Source organism: Schistocerca gregaria, chromosome 3, assembly GCF_023897955.1.
Source record: "Schistocerca gregaria isolate iqSchGreg1 chromosome 3, iqSchGreg1.2, whole genome shotgun sequence".
Classification (NCBI taxonomy): domain Eukaryota; kingdom Metazoa; phylum Arthropoda; class Insecta; order Orthoptera; family Acrididae; genus Schistocerca; species Schistocerca gregaria.
Genome location: NC_064922.1, coordinates 507,382,733 through 507,405,369, shown reverse-complemented (window position 1 = coordinate 507,405,369; position 22,637 = coordinate 507,382,733). Strand labels below are relative to the sequence as shown.

General features: G+C 42.5%; 1 protein-coding gene across 2 annotated transcripts in view; it reads right to left on the bottom strand.

The window, feature by feature from the left end:
- Positions 1-22,637, bottom strand: part of LOC126354220 (acyl-protein thioesterase 1) — a 117,217-nt gene that overhangs the window by 57,401 nt on the left and 37,179 nt on the right. For both annotated transcript variants that reach the window (XM_050003701.1, XM_050003702.1), the window contains exon 3: positions 1,472-1,537. In XM_050003701.1, coding sequence (XP_049859658.1) covers positions 1,472-1,537 — 66 coding nt within the window. The remainder of the gene's footprint in view (positions 1-1,471; positions 1,538-22,637) is intronic.

Genomic DNA, 22,637 nt, shown 5'->3' with positions numbered 1-22,637 from the left:
GTAGCCATGCCTCATTACAGTTGTCACATGTTTTTGGCTCGGCAGACTGGTAAAACAGAACAGGCTGTAAACTGTGGAGAAACTAACATCAGACTGTAATGCTGGGCAGCGAAAAAGTGTCTGAACACACAGTGCACCGAACTCTTCTAACAATGGGCCTCCACGGTCAACGACCCATGCATGCCAATGTTAATATCATGATTCCAGAATGAGATTTTCACTCTGCAGCGGAGTGTGCGCTGATATGAAACTTCCTGGCAGATTAAAACTGTGTGCCCGACCGAGACGCGAACTCGGGACCTTTGCCTTTCGCGGGAAAGTGCTCTACCGTCTGAGCTACCGAAGCACGACTCATGCCCGGTACTCACAGCTTTATTTCTACCAGTATCCGTCTCCTACCTTCCAAACTTTACAGAAGCTCTCCTGCAAACCTTGCAGAACTAGCACTCCTGAAAGAAAGGATATTGCGGAGACATGGCTTAGTCACAGCCTGGGGGATGTTTCCAGAATGAGATTTTCACTCTGCAGCGGAGTGTGCGCTGATATGAAACTTTTTAATACCATGACATTGACATCTACAACTGAAATAGGCATGTGATCATTGGCACTGGATGGTGGCACAGTGGCAGAGTGTTGCATGGTCTAATGAATACTGATACCTTCTTCAATACCGATGGGAGAGTGTGAATCCATCGTCTTCCAGGGGAACAGCTCCTTGATGCCTGTACAGTGGGGCGAAGACAAACTGACAGCAGCTCCAGTTTGCTGTGGGAACATTCACATTGGCATCCACAGGTACAGTGGAGCTTATGCAAGGCACCTTGACATCCAAGGAGTAGTGTACACTGGTTGCAGACCACGTATACCCCTTATGACGATCATGCTTCCCGACGGCAATGGCATTTTTCAACAAGATAATGTGCCACGTAATAAGGCCACAAGTGTGATGGAGTGGTTCGAGGAACATACTGGCACATTACATCTGCGTGAGGAGCTGCGAGTTCTCAAGAAGATGGTGCCTGCTCCCGCACCCACCTCCCCTGCGGGGTGCCCGGTGGGGGTGGATGCCCCTGTGTGTGTGTGTGTGTGCGTGTGTGTGTGTGTGTGTGTGTGTGTGTGTGTGTGTGTGTTGCACCCACCTCCCCTGCGGGGTGCCCGGTGGGGGTGGATGCCCCTGTGTGTGTGTGTGTGTGTGTGTGTGTGTGTGTGTGTGTGTGCGCGTGCAGGTGTGGTGCCAACTCCCTCCAGTGACCTCCCAAGACCTCACTCTTCCTTGCCATGTCACGTCACCACTTGTTGTCTGTGCCAAAGGTAGACATACTGGCTGTTGGGTGGGTGATCATAATGTTCTGGCTTATCAATGTATATATTCCAGTGGTGTATTACTACTTCTTTTCCAAATATGGCTATAAAATATTATTCCGTTTGGAGTAGACAACAAATTTAATGTGCCTCAATTCTTCAAACTTACGCCGTTGGGCAAATTACTTTGACATGAGGTGACCGTATCGCTCCCATTCCACTTGCCCATCCATGCCTGAAACAGATAAAAGACAGATAAGAAGATAAGATTAGCACTTTAAATTCCCTCAAAAGGTAAGCTATGTTAACAAGACCTTTTTGTATCAAATCTCTTAATAAATACAGTAAGTGATGAAAATTCACTGAAAAATCAATTTTGCTTCAGATATAAAAGAAAGATAGCACTGTAGATTTTTAAAATAATGTATTAGGGTCTGTATTTTGATGATTTGTCATCTAAAACTAAGTTTTATACTTCGTACAAATAATTTTTTCAAGATTCTAATATTGTATCTTCTTTCCACTGTGAATTTGGTTAAAATGTGTAATACAATCAGGATTTATTGGCCTGATTTTTAAGATATTAATTACATACAGAACATCAGTAACACTAACTGACACCATTGAACTTAATGTTAAAGGGGAAAAGAGTTTGCGCAGAGATTTTACCGTATTTCCTCTTTGAAGAACAGCAACTTTGATGAAATACTGCTTCTTTTTCATTTGATGGAAAGAAACTGTAACATTTCAATGAGTTATCACGGAAACTCTCCAGACTTTCCATGCATAAATTAAATGCAAAACCAGTGTTTATTAAAATTACTATACAGTCATGGTAGAACTGACAGCAGGACTAAACAAGGGCATTAAAAAAATTTAGAATAATTCATTCTACAAGAGCTATGAAGAAAAAAGTGTACGTGAAGCTTTGAGGACTGCAACAACATACAGAGAAAATGTCTGGAAATATACAAAAACTGAAATGAAAAGCGAATGAAGAAATGAACAATTTAAGGTTAATTGTTTGATTTTCTTAGCAAGCTGCATCAACAATCTTTTGAAATATTAATATTTTCAGCAACAAAATGGCAAAAGTCTTATTTGTAACAATTCTGAAACATAACATCACAGACTAATAAAAATTAATGGTTTAATTAATTAACTATGTGAAGCCTTCTATGTGGGAATGACCAGCAACAAATTGTCCATTCGTATGAATGGACACAGGAAAACAGTGTTTGTTGGTAATGAGGATCACCCTATGGCTAGACATGCCTTGATGCATGGCCAGCACATCTTGGCACAGTGTTACACCGTTCAGGTTATCTGGATACTTCCCAGTAACACCTACCTATCAGAACTCTGGGAGATGGGAACTTGCCCTTCAATATATCCTCTCTTCCCATTACCCACCAGGCCTCAACCTCAGTTAATTTCAAGTTGCAGCCGCCCATACCTCACCTGTCATATACAGGGTGAGTCACCTAACATTACCGCTGGATATATTTCGTAAACCACATCAAATACTGACGAATCGATTCCACAGACCGTACGTGAGGAGAGGGGCTAGTGTAATTGGTTAATACAAACCATTAAAAAATGCACGGAAGTATGTTTTTTAACACAAAATTACGTTTTTTTTTTTAATTGAACCACGTTGGTTTTGTTAGCACATCTGAACAAATAAACAAATACGTAATCAGTGCCGTTTGTTGCACTGTAAAATGTTAATTACATCCGGAGGTATTGTAACCTAAAGTTGATGCTTGAGCACCACTCCTCCGCTGTTCGATCGTGTGTATCGCAGAGCACCGAATTACGTAGGGATCCAAAGGGAATGGTGATGGACCTTAGGAGACTGGAGCAGCACATTACATCCACATGCTAAGACCTTTTTATTGGTCTTTTTCACTGACGCACATGTACATTACCATGAGGGGTGAGGTACACGTACACACGTGGTTTCCGTTTTCAATTACGGAGTGGAATAGAGTGTGTCCCGACATGTCAGGCCAATAGATGTTCAATGTGGTGGCCATCATTTGCTGCACACAATTGCAATCTCTGGCATAATGAATGTCATACATGCCACAGTACATCTGGTGTAATGTCGCCGCAGGCTGCCACAATACGTTGTTTCATATCCTCTGGGGTTGTAGGCACATCTTGGTACACATTCTCCTTTAATGTACCCCACAGAAAGAAGTCCAGAGGTGTAAGATCAGGAGAACGGGCTGGCCAATTTATGCGTCCTCCACGTCCTATGAAACGCCCGTCGAACATCCTGTCAAGGGTGAGCCTAGTGTTAATTGCGGAATGTGGAGGTGCAGCATCATGCTGATACCACATACGTCAATGCGTTTCCAGTGGGACATTTTTGAGCAATGTTGGCAGATCATTCTGTACAAACATGATGTATGTTGCAGCTGTTTGGGCTCCTGCAATGAAGTGAGGACCAATGAGGTGGTCGCCAATGATTCCACACCATACATTTACAGTCCACGGTCGCTGTCGCACTACCTGTCTGAGCCAGCGAGGATTGTCCACGGACCAGTAATGCATGTTCCGTAGATTCACTACCCCGTGGTTTGTGAAACCTGCTTCATCGGTAAACAGGTAGAACTGCAATGCATTGTCTGTTAATGCCAATTGACAGAATTGCACTCGATGATTAAAGTCATCACAGGTGAAAGAGGTGACGATGCAGTATGCGCATGACACTACTTTCACTCAGTCCACCGGCTCTCGCAATATCCCGTGTACTCATGTCTGGGTTCATGGCAACAGCAGCTAACACACCAACTGCACCCGCTTCTCCTGTGACGGGCCTTTACGGACCCGTTTGTGTGCTATGACCATACCTGTTGCATACAGTTGGCGGTAGATATTTTGCAATGTGCGGCACGTTGGGTGCTCTCTGTCCGGGTACCATTCAGCATACACCCTGCAGGCTTCAGCTGCATTTCGTCGACACTCGCCATAGATGAGTATCATCTCCGCCTTTTCAGAGTTCGAATACACCATGGTCACAGTTCCTACAACACTACACTATCACAGACGTCTGGTAACACGCTGTCCTACAGTTGGTCTGCGTGTGGAGACGAAGGCAGAATAACAACAGCAGCAAGCGCTACATGCGGACACTGCAACATCTAGACTAAACCACAACAGTGCACTACAGTCACACTCTTAAACACGGTCGTCATCGTAAACATGTCCCTGCAGATGCTGCTCGCCGACCGTGGCCCATGTTTGATACAACACTCAACTGAACGTCAGAGGTTTCAAGTGTCTATTTTGGGTTACAATACCTCCGGATGTAATTAACATTTTACAACGCAACAAACGGCATTGATTACGTATTTGTTTATATCTTCAGATGTACTAACAAAACTAATGTGGTTCCATTTAAAAAAACATAGGTTTGTGTTAAAAAACATACTTCCGTGCATTTTTGTATGGTTTGTATTAAACAGTTACACTAGCCCCTCTCCTCACGTTTGGTCTGTGGAATTGGTTTGTCAGTATTCAATGTGGTTTACGAAATATATCCAGCGGTAACGTTAGGTGACTCACCCTGTATACATAAAAAACAAAGATGATGCAACTTACCAAATGAAAGCGTTGGTATGTTGATAGACACACAAACAAACACAAACACACACACAAAATTCAAGCTTTCGCAACACACAGTTGCTTTATCAGGAAAGAGGGAAGGAGAGGGAAAGACGAAAGGATGTGGGTTTTAAGGGAGAGAGCAAAGAGTTTGGGCAGAGATGTCAGTCGATGCGGAAGTACAGAGGCAAAGATGTTGTTGAATGACTGATGAGGTATGAGTGGTGGCAACTTGAAATTAGCGGAGGTCGAGGCCTGGTGGGTAACGAGAAGAGAGGATATATTGAAGGGCAAGTTCCCATCTCCATAGTTCTGATAGGTTGGTGTTAGTGGGAAGTATCCAGGTAACCCGAACGGTGTAACACTGTGCCAAGATGTGCTGGCCATGCACCAAGGCATGTTTAGTCACAGGGTGATCCTCATTACCAACAAACACTGTCTGCCCGTGTCCGTTCATACGAATGGACAATTTGTTGCTGGTCATTCCCACATAGAAAGCTTCACAGTGTAGGCAGGTCAGTTGGTAAATCACCTGGGTGCTGTCACACGTGGCTCTGCCTTTGATCGTGTACACCTTTCGGGTTACAGGACTGGAGTAGGTGGTGGTGGGACGGTGCATGGGACAGGTTTTACACCGGGGGCAGTTACAAGGGTAGGAGCCAGAGGGTAGGGAAGGTGGTATTGGGATTTCATAGGGATGAATCAAGAGGTTACGAAGGTTAGGTGGATGGCGGAAAAACACTCTTGGCAAAGTGGGGAGGATTTCATGAAGAATGGATCTCATTTCGGGGCAGGATTTGAGGAAGTTGTATCCCTGCTGGAGAGCCACATTCAGAGTCCGAACCAGTCCCGGAAAGTATCCTGTCACAAGTGGGGCACTTTTGGGGTTCTTTTATGGAAGGTTCCGGGTTTGACGGGATGAGGAAGTGGGTCTGCTTATTTGCTTCTGTACCTGGTCAGGAGGGTAGTTGCAGGATGCAAAAGCTGTTTTTAGGTTGTTTGTGTAATGATTCAGGGATTCAGGACTGGAGCAGATTCATTTGCCACAAAGACCTAGGCTGTAGGCAAGGGACCATTTGATATAGAATGGGTGGCAGCTGTCATAATGGAGGTACTGTTGCTTGTTGGTGGGTTTGATGTGGACAGATGTGTGAAGCTGGGGATTGGATAGATGGAGGTCAATGTCAAGGAAAGTGGCATGGGAGGGGGGGGGGAAGGCCAGGTAAACACTAACGCGTGCCCCCCCCCCCCCACACACACACACATATATATATATATATATATAATAGAAAGAAACTTCCACATGGGAAAAATATATTAAAAACAAAGATTCCAAGACTTACCAAGCGGGAAAGCGCCGGCAGACAGGCACATGAACAAAACACACGAACACACACACAGAATTGCTAGCTTTCGCAACCGATGGTTGCTTCTTCAGGAAGGAGAGGGAAAGACGAAAGGATGTAGGTTTTAAGGGAGAGGGTAAGGAGTCATTCCAATCCCGGGAGCGGAAAGACTTCCCTTAGGGGAAAAAAAGGACAGATGTACACTCGCGCGCGCGCGCACACACACACACACACACACACACATATCCATCCGCACGTGTCTGTGTATGTGCGGATGGATGTGTGTGTGTGTGTGTGTGTGTGTGTGTGTGTGTGTGTGTGTGTGTGTGTGTGTGCGCGCGCGCGCGCGCGCGCGAGTGTACATCTGTCCTTTCTTTCCCCTAAGGGAAGTCTTTCCGCTCCCGGGATTGGAATGACTCCTTACCCTCTCCCTTAAAACCTACATCCTTTCGTCTTTCCCTCTCCTTCCTGAAGAAGCAACCATCGGTTGCGAAAGCTAGCAATTCTGTGTGTGTGTTCGTGTGTTTTGTTCATGTGCCTGTCTGCCGGCGCTTTCCCGCTTGGTAAGTCTTGGAATCTTTGTTTTTAATATATATATATATATATATATATATATATATATATATATATATATATATATATATATATATAATAAAAAAAATAAAACTATCCAATCTCCTGGTTTCCCACCTCCGGAAAGGCAACTCACTCACTCTCCACAACCTTTCCAGCAAACCTCAACCTCCTCTCATTGCACACAGACCCAGTCTCTCCCATCTACTCTATCTCCCACTTCCAGCTCCACTCCCCCCAAAACCTCAAAATTCTAATCAACACATTCTGGAACCACAACACCCCAATTCAGTAGTTAACCTTTCCTCCAAACCTCTCTCCCAATTCGAAACCTCTGTCCTATCCAAAGGCCTTACCTTCAGCCCTACTCCCAGATTCAACCAAACAGCCCTCGTCAAAGATTTCCTGTCCTACACTCTTACTCTCCGCTGGAAATATCATTTTTCCACGAAGAAAAATAATCCTAATCCTACTCCTAATGATCCAACTCACCAAGACACTATCCAAATTCAGCTTCAAGGAATCCTCAGAACCTTAGGCCCCCTACAAATCCTTTCACCTGACTCCATCAGCCTCCTGACCCCACTGACACCCTGCACCCCTAGCTTCTACCTACTTCCTAAAATTCACAAACCCAATCATCCTGGCCGCCCCATTGTAGCTGGTTACCAAGCCCCCACAGAACTTATCTCTGCCTACGTAGATCAACACCTTCAAACCATTACATGCAGTCTCCCATCCTTCATCAAAGACACCACCCACTTTCTTGAACGCCTGGAATCCTTACCCAATTTGTTACCCCCGGAAACTATCCTTGTAACCATTGATGCCACTTCCTTATACACAAAAATTTGACACGTCCAGGGCCTCGCTGCGATGGAGCACTTCCTTTCACGCTGATCACCTGCAACCTCACCTAAAACCTATTTCCTCATTACCTTAGCCGGCTTCATCCTGACTCACAACTTCTTCACTTTCGAAGGCCAGACATACCAACAATTCAAGGGAACAGCCATGGGTACCAGGATGGCCCCCTCGTTCGCCTACCTATTTATGGATCGCTTAGAGGAAGCTTTCTTGTTTACCCAGACCTACCAACCCAAAGTTTGGTACAGATTTATTGATATCTTCATGATCTGGACTCACAGTGAAGAAGAACTTCAGAATTTCCTCTCCAACCTCAACTCCTTTGGTTCCATCAGATTCACCTGGTCCTACTCCAAATCCCATGCCACTTTCCTTGACGTTGACCTCCATATGTCCAATGGCCAGCTTCACACCTCTGTCCACATCAAACCCACCAACAAGCAACAGTACCTCCATTATGACAGCTGCCACCCATTCCATATCAAACAGTCCCTTGCCTACAGCCTAGGTCTTTGTGGCAAACGAATCTGCTCCAGTCCTGAATCCCTGAATCATTACACCAACAACCTGAAAACAGCTTTCGCTTCCCACAACTACCCTCCCGACCAGGTGCAGAAGCAAATAACCAGAGCCACTTCCTCATCCCCTCAAACCCAGAACCTCGCACTAAAGAACCTCAAAAGTGCCCCACTTGTGATAGGATACTTTCTGGGACTGGATCAGACTCTGAATGTGGCCCTGCAGCAGGCATACAACTTCCTCAAATCCTGCCCTGAAATGAGATCCATCCTTCATGAAATCCTCCCCACTCCACCAAGAGTGTCTTCCCGCCATCCACCTAACCTTTGTAACCTCTTTGTTCATCACTATGAAATCCCAAAACCACCTTCCTTACCCTCTGACTCCTACACTTGTAACCACACCCGGTGTAAAACCTGTCCCATGCACCGTCCCACCACCACCTACTCCAGTCCTGTAACCCAAAAGGTGTACACGATCAAAGGCAGAGCCACGTGATTTACCAACTGACCTGCCTACACTGTGAAGCTTTCTATGTGGGAATGACCAGCAACAAACTGTCCATTCACATGAATGGACACAAGCAGACAGTGTTTTTTGGTAATGAGGATCACACTGTGGCTAAACATGCCTCGGTGCATGGCCAGCACATCTTGGCACAGTGTTACACCGTCCGGGTTATCTGGATACTTCCCACTAACACCAACCTATCAGAACTCTGGAGATGGGAACTTGCCCTTTAGTATATCCTCTCCTCCCATCATCCACCAGGCCTCAACCTCCGCTAATTTCAAGTTGCCGCCACTCATACCTCACCTGTCATTCAACAACATCTTTGCCTCTGTACTTCTGCCTCGACTGACATCTCTGCCCAAACTCTTTGCCTTTACATATGTCTGCTTGTGTCTGTTTATGTGTGTGTGTGTGTGTGTGTGTGTGTGTGTGTGTGTGTGTGTGTGTGTGTGTGTGTGTGTGTGTGTGTGTGTGGGCGCGCGCGTTAGTGTTTACCTAATTCTCAGAACTGTTGAATCGCCCAGACCAAGATGAGATATTTCCTGCATACACTACAGAGGAAAGGACTGATGAAGAATAATGGGAAGTTAGTGAAGAAGACGTGAAGATCAGAATCAAAGGACTCAGAAACAACAAAGCACCAGGGTAGGACAGAATATCAGAATTAATCAACGAGGGAGGCGAGAGCTTACACTTCGTGATATATAAACTGATCCAGTTGATATGGAAGGAGACACTGCTAGAAGAATGGAAATTGGCTATAATATGCCCAATATACAAGAAGGGAAGCAAAATGGAATGTGGTAACTACAGAAGAATCAGTTTGTTGAATGTAACATTGGTGCTGTCCATCATTATCCTCGAAAAATTGCAACCATTCACAGAGAACAACATACAGGAGTACCAAGCTCCCTTCAATCAAACCAATCAACAACAGATCACACTTTCACACTAAGACAATTGCTTGAAAAACACTGGGAATATGATAAAGATATCTACAGCCCGTTCGTCGATTTTCAACGCGCATATGACAGCATCCACAGGAATAGCCTATACAATTCAATGTGTGACTTGAGAATCCCTGAGAAGCTCGTGAGAATGGTGCAAGCTTGTATGGAAGGGCCAAAGGCAGCAGTACAATTCCAAGAAGCCACATCAGAAACATTCGAGATTGAGACAGGCCTCAGACAAGGGGACGCTCTCTCATGTGTTCTTCTCAATGTCATATCAGAGAAAGTAATGAAAGAGTGTAGGTAACAGGAGTGGGCTAGAGTAGAGATTGATGGTAACTTCAACTGTCTCACATATGCAGATGACATAGTACTATTAAGTGAATCAAGGCATGACTTGAAAGAAATATACCAGAAAATGGACAATTATGCACAGAAGGTAGGGCTCAAAGTGAATTGAGATAAAAAAGAGTTCATGAAATCAGGAAGAAGACAAGAGCAGGAAGAATTTCTTGAGATGGATGGCAAGAGGTTCAAGACTTGCATGACTTGAAGATAAATTTGGAGAAGTTGTCATTGAGAAAATTACGCAATGGATCATTACTGATTAAAGCCTACTCTCCTGCACAGTCCGCAGTTCTACAGGTGTGTGAACAACTGGGCGACATGCAAGAGTCCATTGTTCCAAATAAAAATTTGAGTATAATTATTAACACCCCTAAAAAAATTCAAATAGCTTGAAGTGAATATAAGGTAAATTTCAAATACTTAGGATCTTGGTTTACCATGGGCAACAACATAAAGATGGACATCAAGGAAAGAATAGTAGTGGGAATGAAATGCATGCAATCCCTCAGAGAGACGCTTGGCTCTAAATCAATCGCAGTGAATATTAAGATGAAAATCTGTAACACAGTGATATGCCCAGCAGTAATGTACGGTTCAGAAACATGGAGCATGACTAAGCAAGAAAGAGAAAAACTATTAATATTTGAAAGGAGAGTAAGGAGGAAGATATGGGGGCCAGTTTTAGATAATGGAGAAGTTGCAAAAAACAAGGAAATCTACCTTCTGATGCGACAATCGACTATCTTACAGAAGATAAAGAGCAAAAGAATACAATGGGTGTGGCCATGTAGCTCATATGCCAGATGGACGACAGGCAAAGATGGCACTAGCGGGGAAACCAAACACCAAACGCCCCATTGGATGACCAAGGCAGTGCTGGATGGACGACCTCGCAAAGGACCTAGCAGCCCTGGGAAATGAAGACAACTGGAGAAACAGGGCACAAAAGAGGAAGGAATGGAAGCAGTTTGTAGAAGCAGTGTGTGGTCTGCAGGGCCTGTGATCATTGAATATCCATCTATCTATTTCATTAATGTTTTTTCTGAAATAATTGATGCAACACTGCAAGTTACGCAGAATTATCTTTTTTTAAAAAAAAATATGTTTTCCAGCTATTTCCTTACAAACTCATTTACAATGAGTATTTTGACAGTTTCTTCAATGTATTCGCAAAAGTTAGAATGTTTTTCAATGTTTCTATTGTATACCATCACACAGCACACAGTTGTAGGAAATCTAAACAAATTATGTACTATGTTATTCCGAATATGTATTATTCTGCCATATGTGTATGGAAACATGCTTGAACTTCCTCCGATTTGTTTGCATTATTTGCTTAGAGATAAATATGTACACTTATTTACTTGCTATTTGTTTCTTTCCAGGTGGGTCACTCGAACTCTGGTAAAAAGAAGATTTTGATAAACTCTATTTGCAGACAACACATATATGCATTCTACATTATGAGTATGTATCATTTCCATTTGAAAAATAATTCTGTCATACTTTGCACATCTTGTGTCTTGTCAGTTCTCTTCTGAATGCTCATGTTTTAGTTATAACCTGTTTTTCTGTTTCAAGTTTCTATATCCAAATAGTTGTGTGTGACTTATAATTTTGCAATTTGTTTTAAGCAGCACACACCTGGCAAATTTTACATTTGGCACTAAACTCCTTTGTATTATTGCATAATATTAGTGCAGAGTCATTCCATGCACAGTGGGCTAGACGTTCCTGCGTGACCATCACGGTTTTTGATAAAATTTTGTGTGAAGATTCACGAGTGTCCCCAATAAACATTGATAATGTTTTACTTTTGCCAATGTAATACTTGCAGAGATATAGTAATTTGTTTGGTGCCCTAGTGCAGCTTTCAACAGTGACCCCAAGCTTACGGCAAATTTTAGACTTATAATCTCTGGTTATATTTTCTAGAAAGAAACAAAACTTGGCCATCTTGTACACCTTTTTTCACTCTGTTATGCAAAACTATAAACAAGATTTCTAACAATTTTCATATGGATAATTTGAAGCTAAATTGGTAGAAGACATAGACCCTATTAAAGAAAAAAAAATGAATTTTACCTTTTTATATCTCCGGAAATAATTGCGGGATAGACCTGAAACTTTGCTAGCAACAACTTTACCAACACAAGGTCTTTGACTTAAAAACCCAACTTTAGCATTTTTATTAAAATCAGCAACTTTGCCATCGACTTGCAGTCTATTTTTACCAAAAAAAGTTGTGTGCAAATTTTTAAAAACCATTTTCATTAGGAAGATTATGTTCTAAACGACCTGAAACTAGATTTAGTTTCGCAATGTGAACATATGGGGGGGGGGGGGGGGGGGGGTGGCAGCCAAGAGAAATAGCCGGCAAGATGGTGATGCACCTCTACTGTGTCTACTCCACTGCTATTCAAATCAAATCTTACTTCTTTTATTACATTCTACAGTTGCTTAGTACTTTTGGGGGAAGGTAATATGAAAAATGCCGATGACTTGGAAATGGGATAGAGTCAGAAGAATTTGAAAAATCTTTTTTTTTTGAGTGTGTTTTTTGTCACAATTCCTCATGACACATTACAGCCTGCTTCTCTGCTACAATTGTTACGCAATCAAACAGGTTTTAAACTTCAAAATTTTGCTGTGCACCACCAAAGCACTGGAGATCATTTTAGTAAAATTGTTGCATAATGGCTGCAAAAAACATCGTATAATGACATGCAAGTTTTATAGCATTGTCACATTTTGCAAATTTTGGTGAAGTTCATAGTTTGTCCGACCTTTTTTTAGGATAGGATTCATGTTATAGAGAATTTATAATATGTATTTTATATTGTGCAAAATGCTACTGAAGCAACAGGTTCAATTCTGCTTTTAAGTCTAGCATATTTTGCATTAAATAGTTAGCAGTTCCTATAGAACATTTAAGTCTACACATGAAAAATTTTACAAATGTGCTGTTATGGCCTATGGTGGCTTAACCACTGCTGGTTTCTTTTTCTTCTTCTTCTTCTTCTTCTTCTTCTTCTTCTTCTTCTTCTTTTTAAAAAAACAGCATCAGCCACAGGGGCCACACCCAACAGCTATGCAACAGCAGTCGCGTCAGTTTCTTTACCATATGGGATTCTTTATATTGGATCCCAAGCCTGATTACATTTCGAAGTGTCAGAGGTCAAAGTTAGAAGAGGTCTCTTTTAGGATCCTAAGCTTATGTTTACTTCAAGCTATTTGAATTTTTTTAGAGGTGTTAATAATTGTACTCAAATTTTTATGTGGGGCAATGGACACTTGCATGTCACCCAGTTGTTCACACACCTGTAGAACTGCGGACTGTGCAGGAGAGTAGGCTTTAATCAGTAATGATCCATTGCTTAAGTTTCTCAATGACAACTTCTTCAAATTTATCTTCAATGTGTTCCACACAAAATAATGGTTTTGTCACAATAGAAATATCTCCATCTGTTCGAGTACATACTAGGTATTGGATGAATTCTTTCGCTTCTGTCCCTCTTTCAATGGGGGCAGGAGTGTAGCTATACACATTGGAATATCTATACCAGTCTGTTGAGATGACCAGATCATGAAGGCCACTGTGTTAATTTAATTTGCTACAGTTCATGCTGATGCCAGAATGAGATTTTCACTCTGCAGCAGAGTGTGCACTGATATGAAACTTCTTGGCAGATTAAAATTGTGTGCCAGACTGAGACTTGAACTCGGGACCTTTTCCTTTCGCGGGCAAGTGCTCCACCATCTGAGCTACCCAAGTATGACTCGCGCCCCATCCTCATAGCCTTACTTCTACCAGAGCCTTGTCTCCTACCTTCCAAACTTTACGGGAGCTCTCCTGCAAACCTTGCAGAACTACCACTCCTGAAAGAAAGGTTATTGCGGAGACATGGCAAAGTCACAATTTCGAGTCTCAGTCCAGCACACAGTTTTAATCTGCCAGGAAGTTTCATGCTGATGCCATCTACCCCAATTACGGACTCTCTGTATGGGCACCACACAGCAGCAGCTAAAGTCATCTGGCATGAAGACTGTTGCCAGGAATTCTGATGGCCCAAGATGCTAGGCACCTATTCCTTGACATGAGTGGGCAGCTAACAGCTAGGCATTGGCAGTGTGATCTTTGTGGTGTCGTGGGCCCTACTGAAATCGCACACATCGACCCACCATGATGGACTGGCTTTTCAGGCATATATGAGACAATGCAGATGTTGTTTTTCAGACAATCTTTAACACTGTATGCAGCAAGCATTATTTAAGGCATTTTTCCCCAGTTGGCCCATGCTACAGGAAACATTTTGAGAATAAAGGTCAAACCCAGAAGGGACCAAAAATTACTTCAGCTGATAGGTGATCTAAAGTACATGAATAAAAAAGACAATGATGAAAATTATGATTTTGGATGTCGAGTGCTCAATATCATGGCCTATCAGCACCATGATGATTAGTCAACATGCCTTTCTCATGGGGAGGAGGGAAAGGACAGAGTGTGGGATGGTGCACGAGGGACTACCTATACATGTGGAGTAGTTTAGAATGTTTTGTACTACGACTCCCACCTAGCACTTTGAGAATTGTGGTGTAACTTCTTCCTTGCAATCAGTAGAAAGAAGGCGAAGAGAAAGGTCATTCTCATCTGGTCTGAGATTTGCTTTTGATATATTGTTCTGCCTCCCCCCATGAACCATGGACCTTGCCGTTGGTGGGGAGGCTTGCGTGCCTCAGCGATACAGATGGCCGTACCGTAGGTGCAACCACAACGGAGGGGTATCTGTTAAGAGGCCAGACAAATGTGTGGTTCCTGAAGAGGGGCAGCAGCCTTTTCAGTAGTTGCAGGGGCCTTGCAACATTAACCAAAACGGCCTTGCTGTGCTGGTACTGCGAACGGCTGAAAGCAAGGGGAAACTACAGCCGTAATTTTTCCCGAGGACATGCAGCTTTACTGTATGATTAAATGATGATGGCATCCTCTTGGGTAAAATAGTCCCACATTCGGATCTCCGGGCGGGGACTACTCAGGAGGATATCGTTATCAGGAGAAAGAAAACTGGCGTTCTACGGATCGGAGCGTGGAATGTCAGATCCCTTAATCGGGCAGGTAGGTTAGAAAATTTAAAAAGGGAAATGGATAGGTTAAAGTTAGATATAGTGGGCATTTGTGAAGTTCGGTGGCAGGAGGAACAAGACTTCTGGTCAGGTGACTACAGGGTTATAAACACAAAATCAAATAGGGGTAATGCAGGAGTAGGTTTAATAATGAATAGGAAAATAGGAATGCGGGTAAGCTACTACAAACAGCATAGTGAACGCATTATTGTGGCCAAGATAGATACGAAGCCCACACCTACTACAGTAGTAGAAGTTTATATGCCAACTAGCTCTGCAGATGATGAAGAAATTGAAGAAATGTACGATGAAATAAAAGAAATTATTCAGATAGTGAAGGGAGACGAAAATTTAATAGTAATGGGTGACTGGAATTCGAGTGTAGGAAAAGGGAGAGAAGGAAACATAGTAGGTGAATATGGATTGGGGCTAAGAAATGAAAGAGGAAGCCGCCTAGTAGAATTTTGCACAGAGCACAACTTAATCATAGCTAACACTTGGTTTAAGAATCATGAAAGAAGGTTGTATACGTGGAAGAACCCTGGAGATACTAAAATGTATCAGATAGATTATATAATGGTAAGACAGAGATTTAAGAACCAGGTTTTAAGTTGTAAGACATTTCCAGGGGCAGATGTGGACTCTGACCACAATCTATTGGTTATGACCTGTAGATTAAAACTGAAGAAACTGCAAAAATGTGGGAAATTAAGGAGATGGGACCTGGATAAACTGAAAGAACCAGAGGTTGTACAGAGTTTCAGGGAGAGCATAAGGGAACAATTGACAGGAATAGGGGAAAGAAATACAGTAGAAGAAGAATGGGTAGCTCTGAGGGATGTAGTAGTGAAGGCAGCAGAGGATAAAGTAGGTACAAAGACGAGGGCTGCTAGAAATCCTTGGGTAACAGAAGAAATATTGAATTTAATTGATGAAAGGAGAAAATATAAAAATGCAGTAAATGAAGCAGGCAAAAAGGAATACAAACGTCTCAAAAATGAGATCGACAGGAAGTGCAAAATGGCTAAACAGGGATGGCTCGAGGACAAATGTAAGGATGTAGAAGCTTATCTCACTAGGGGTAAGATAGATACTGCCTACAGGAAAATTAAAGAGACCTTTGGAGATAAGAGAACCACTTGTATAAACATCAAGAGCTCAAATGGAAAACCAGTTCTAAGCAAAGAAGGGAAAGCAGAAAGGTGGAAGGAGTATATAGAGGATCTATACAAGGGCAATGTACTTTAGGACAATATTATGGAAATGGAAGAGGCTGTAGATGAAGACGAAATGGGAGATACGATACTGCGTGAAGAGTTTGACAGAGCATTGAAAGACCTGAGTCGAAACAAGGCCCCCGGAGTAGACAACATTCCATTAGAACTACTGACGGCCTTGGGACAACCAGTCCTGACAAAACTATACCAGCTGGTGAGCAAGATGTATGAGACAGGCGAAATACCCTCAGACTTCAAGAAGAATATAATAATTCCAATCCCAAAGAAAGCAGGTGCTGACAGATGTGAAAATTACCGAACTATCAGTTTAATAAGCCACGGCTGCAAAATACTAACGCGAATTCTTTACAGACGAATGGAAAAACTGGTAGATGCAGACCTCGGGGAGGATCAGTTTGGATTCCGTCGAAACGTTGGAACACGTGAGGCAATACTGACCTTACAACTTATCTTAGAAGAAAGATTAAGGAAAGGCAAACCTACGTTTCTAGCATTTGTAGACTTAGAGAAAGCTTTTAACAATGTTGACTGGAATACTCTTTTTCAAATTCTAAAGGTGGCAGGGGTAAAATACAGGGAGCGAAAGGCTATTTATAATTTGTACAGAAACCAGATGGCAGTCATAAGAGTCGAGGGGCATGAAAGGGAAGCAGTGGTTGGGAAAGGAGTGAGACAGGGTTGTAGCCTCTCCCCGATGTTATTCAATCTGTATATTGAGCAAGCAGTAAAGGAAACAAAAGAAAAATTTGGAGTAGGTATTAAAATTCATGGAGACGAAGTAAAAACTTTGAGGTTCGCCGATGACATTGTAATTCTGTCAGAGACGGCAAAGGACTTGGAAGAGCAGTTGAACGGAATGGACAGTGTCTTGAAAGGAGGATATAAGATGAACATCAACAAAAGCAAAACGAGGATAATGGAATGTAGTCAAATTAAATCGGGTGATGGTGAGGGAATTAGATTAGGAAATGAGACACTTAAAGTAGTAAAGGAGTTTTGCTATTTAGGAAGTAAAATAACTGATGATGGTCGAAGTAGGGAGGATATAAAATGTAGACTGGCAATGGCAAGGAAAGCGTTTCTGAAGAAGAGAAATTTGTTAACATCAAATATAGATTAATGTATCAGGAAGTTGTTTCTGAAAGTATTTGTTTGGAGTGTAGCCATGTATGGAAGTGAAACATGGACGATAACTAGTTTGGAAAAGAAGAGAATAGAAGCTTTCGAAATGTGGTGCTACAGAAGAATACTGAAGATAAGGTGGATAGAGCACGTAACTAATGAGGAGGTATTGAATAGGATTGGGGAGAAGAGAAGTTTGTGGCACAACTTGACTAGAAGAAGGGATCGGTTGGTAGGACATGTTTTGAGGCATCAAGGGATCACAAATTTAGCATTGGAGGGCAGCGTGGAGGGTAAAAATCGTAGAGGGAGACCGAGAGATGAGTACACTAAGCAGATTCAGAAGGATGTAGGTTGCAGTAGGTACTGGGAGATGAAGCAGCTTGCACAGGATAGAGTAGCATGGAGAGCTGCATCAAACCAGTCTCAGGACTGAAGACAACAACAACAACAACATATTGTTCTGTTTAATAGGAAATATGTACAATGAATTTCACCTCCAACCACACAATATACAACTGACAAACAACTCATCTGTCAGATAATGAGATGACAGCATGGAATGCAACAGCATATTGTTGTACAACACCACCCTGACACACTTTTCTGACTGCTTTGTTAGCCATGTTGTTTCCCTGTATCCTGACATGCCCAGGTACCAAGCAAAGTATCACCTCCTTGACACAGTGATGCAGTTGCTCCAAGGTGTCACGGATGACATGAATCAACTGTCTGACTGATTGAGGAGGGGTTCGGAACTTAACGGCGAGGTCATCAGTCTGAATCAACTCGTATACCAGATACCAGGTGATCAAAAAGTCAGTATAAATTTGAAAACTTAATAAACCACGGAATAATGTAGATAGAGGGGTAAAAATTGACACACATGCTTGGAATGACTTGGAGCTTTACTAGGAAAAAAAAAAGTTCAGAAAATGTCCGACAGATGGTACTGGACAGCAAAACGTCAGTGACTGCGCATGACAATCGTGTATAAAAGGAGCTGTAATGAGAGAGACAATCAGATGCGCCAGCAGTCGCAGCATGTTGACGTTACCTGAAAAGGTGCTGTTAGTGAAGCTTTATAATCAGAATGGGGAATGTGCTAGTTCAGCATTACCATTCTATCGCCATAGGAAGGGGATTTTAATGGGTAAAGGTCCGTTGGCAAATGCAGCTGTGGCAAGAATGATTTCAAAGTTCGAAGCCACGGGTTGTTTAGACGATAGACCCCGTAGTGGCCGATCGAGCACAAGGCGTAATGCTGTTGAGACAGTTCAGGAAGAAATGGACACTGTACCAGGTTCGTCTATGTACAAGGAAATCAGCGCTCATGCAGTCGCACCGGCATTCCATACACTACTGTTTGGTTGGCACTTAGGTGTACCCTCCGATGCTATCGGTACAAAATCCATCGCCATCATGAACTGTTACCTGGCGATTTAGTGAAGCACAGGGCATTTGCGGTGTGGGCGTTTCAAAAGATGGTGGAAGATGACGATTGGTTGAGTATCGTGTTGTGGACCGACGAAGCTCATTTCACGCTCCGGGGGTCTGTAAACGCCCACAACTGCAGAATTTGGGCTACCGAAAATCCTAGAACTGACGTGGAAACTCCATTGCATGATGAGAAAGTCAGAGTATGCATTCGATTTCCCACATCTACTGTTATCAGGCCTTTTTTCTTCGAGGAAATGCGTGATTCTGGTTTTGTAACCACTTCTGTGACGAGTGAGAGGTACGCCGATATGTTACAGAATCGCATCATCCCCAGCCTGGCTGATAAACACCTGCTGGAATGTACGATTTTTATGCAAGATGGTGCTCCACCCCATATTGCTAGCCACGTGAAAGATCTTTTGCGCACATTGTTTGGTGACGATCGTGTGCTCTGCTGCCATTTTCGTCATGCTTGGCCTCCCATGTCCCCAGATCTCAGTCCGTGCGATTATTGGCTTTGGGGTTACCTGAAGTCGCAAGTGTATCATGATCAACTGAAATCTCTAGGGACATCCGACGCCAATGCATCACCGTAACTCCGGACATGATTTACAGTGCTGTTCACAACAGTATTCCTCGATTACACCTATTGCTGAAGAATGATTGTGGATATATTGAGCATTTCCTGTAAAGAAATCATCTTTGCTTTGTCTTACTTTGTTATGCTAATTATTGCTACTCTGATCAGATGAAGCACCATCTGTCGGACATTTTTTGAACTTTTGTATTTTTTTGGTTCTAATAAAACCCCATGTCATTCCAAGCATGTGTGTCAATTTGTACCTCTCTATCTACATATTTCCATGATTTATTCAGTTTTCAAATTTATACTGACTTTTTGATCACCCGGTTCATTTGGTGGACACTTTTCGTGCACTGGCGAGTCAAAACAGATGAGAAATCTTGTACTCTGATGCCTGTGAATCCAGTCCAGTGCCACCATAACACCATGTAATTCTGTATGACAATTTGTAAATTGTTCCTGAAGGCATACTTTGAAAAATATGTCGGGGGAAACAGCTAAACAACTGAGTCCATTCTGTTGCTAGGAAGCCACCCACATAAACAATGATAATTTTTTTTAAGTGACCAGTCTTGTGACTGGTTTGACGTGGCCTGCCAGGAATTCCTCTCCTGTGTCAACTTTTTCATCTCTGAGTAGTTCTTGCAACATACGTCCTCAATTATCTGCTGGATGTTTTCGAATCTCTGTAATCCTCTACGGCTCTCTCTAGTACCATGGAAATTCCCGGATGTCTGAACACATGTTCCACAATCCTGTACCTTCTTGTCTGTGTTTTCCATACATTTCTTTCCTATCCTCACCAATTCCATGGAGAACCTCTTCATTTCTTACCTTATCAGTCCACCTAATTTTCAACATTCCTCTGTAGTACCAAATATTGAATGCTTCAATTATTTTCTGTTCCAATTTTCCCACTGTCCATGATTTACAAACATACAATGCTGTACTTCAAACATACATTCTCTGAAATTTCTTCCTTTAATTAAGGCCTATGTTTGATACCAGTAGACTTCACTTGGGCAGGAATGTTATCTTTCCCTATGCTTGTCTGCTTTTTATGTCCTCCATGCTCCACCCATCATCGGTTGTTTTGCCGCCTAGGTAGCAGAATTCCTCAACTTGGTCAACTTCAAGATTCCCAATTCTGATGTTAGGTTTCTCGCTGTTCTCATTTCTGCTACTTCTCATTAACTTTTTCTTTCTTTGATTCACTCTCGAACCATATTACATACTCATTAGAATTTGGCACAAGTTTTCTAGCACCATGTCAAAATTAAAATCACTTTGAGTCTCTGAAAATACCAAGGAGGTAATTTATTCCATCCTTGGCTGTATAAAGAGAGGTCCGACACATCTAGATCCTTGAGACTGTCAGTAGCATGTATCCCGAATGACAATGTCACATGGAACCAATTCCTTAACAGTTGCTTAAGAGTTAGGATGGATTACCCCACAAAATGCCAATGACTAACGCAGCACCTGAGATTTTCAGGGTGTGTCGAGCCAGGAGGAGGTGCCACTGAATCCAGAGTGGTGGTTCACCAGCCCCAGTAAACAGACTATGAGCTGGGCTGATCCGAAAGGCTTCAGTTGACATCCAAATGCCCCAATGATGGACAACATTTAACATCTTGAGGTTGGAAACAGTAGTGATCTATAAACACAGTTGCTGTAACCTGCGATCTGACAAGTGCCCCATAAAACTGCAGGAGATGTGACCTTTCAGTTCCTCAGGCCTTTCTGCTGGGGCATTTCAAAATATTCAATGATCTGAAGCCCTTTCTTGACAAGTCTTTTTGAATTAAATAGTAGACAACAAACCACACAGTGACATTAAAGTGTAAAGTATTATCCCTCATAGTGAGCTCTGGTTCCTTAAAACTTCGATGAGCAAGGATAAAACTGACACACAATCTTCTCTGGTGAGAACCTAAAACCAGTTTTATTGACCCAAGCTTCTACCCTCCTGATGGCCAGCCAACGTTGCCTCATTGTTCTTGTAACATCAGAAAAGGTGTAGAAGATTGTGAAGCCATCCACAAACAAAGAGCATTGAACAGGACTCCTGACTGCAATTGGACTGTGGACAACATCGGCAGCATTAAGAGCACAGTAACTGCCTTCCCCTTTTTCCTACAAATGTAACGGTGAGTGGTTGGTCTGATTTGCGGCTCTGTCTTCATGTGTAGTTAGTGGAAAACAGGCTGAAAAAATGATCTGAGCGTTTGTAAAACATATTTTAGTTTGTACTCTATTAGTAGGGCACTCTCCTATTGTGCTGTGATGGTAAAGGTTCCACAACGTCAGAGTCAGAAACACAAGTGAAATTTTACAAGCTTTGGCAGTTTAGTTAGCTCAGCTGAGAGCAGATAATACTAATATGCAAAAGCAGCTGGAGGTTGTAAGAGGGGACAGGGCTTTGTCCATTTTACTGGCTATGACAATATGTTCAATTACCACTGGCACAGTTAATCCTGTCAATAATTTTATATAGATGAAACACGGAAAATGAAGAGAGGATGGTTAGACGTGCAGAGAAGACACCCGATCCATGTGTAAGCTGCTGCAGGCATAGGAATATATCAAACAAAAGAAACAGTCAGGAAAAAAGATGTTAATTTTGGGAGTTTAGCCACTGCAGAAGATAGTAAGATTGTGAAAATTAAGGAAATAATGTAGGATTAGTAGCTCTAATATCTCTTGAGAATTCAGAGTCCAAGCCGGCTGTACTGCCATACAAAGAAGATGCGTGCTGTAGTGAGACAAATGAGTGTGGCAATAACAATTTAGCTGATATTGATGTAGGTGCAGTGGTATCTACCCCACTAGTGGTTGATGGGCGTTATATGCAGGCAATAGCACCTGACTTAGGTGTATTCCTGTATGTGCATGTACAGGAAACTAGATGTGTCAATGATTTGTGTGTAATGCAACATAACTGCTACTGTAATTTTGTTGTAAATACCGCGAAGGAGGCACGACAGCTATTGATAACTTTAATTATATTGCAGATGTTAGGGCTAAAGAAGCATTACAGATGCACTTGTTTCTGAAGGAAGCATATTCATTGCCACTGGTGATGGCAACACTTCCTCTG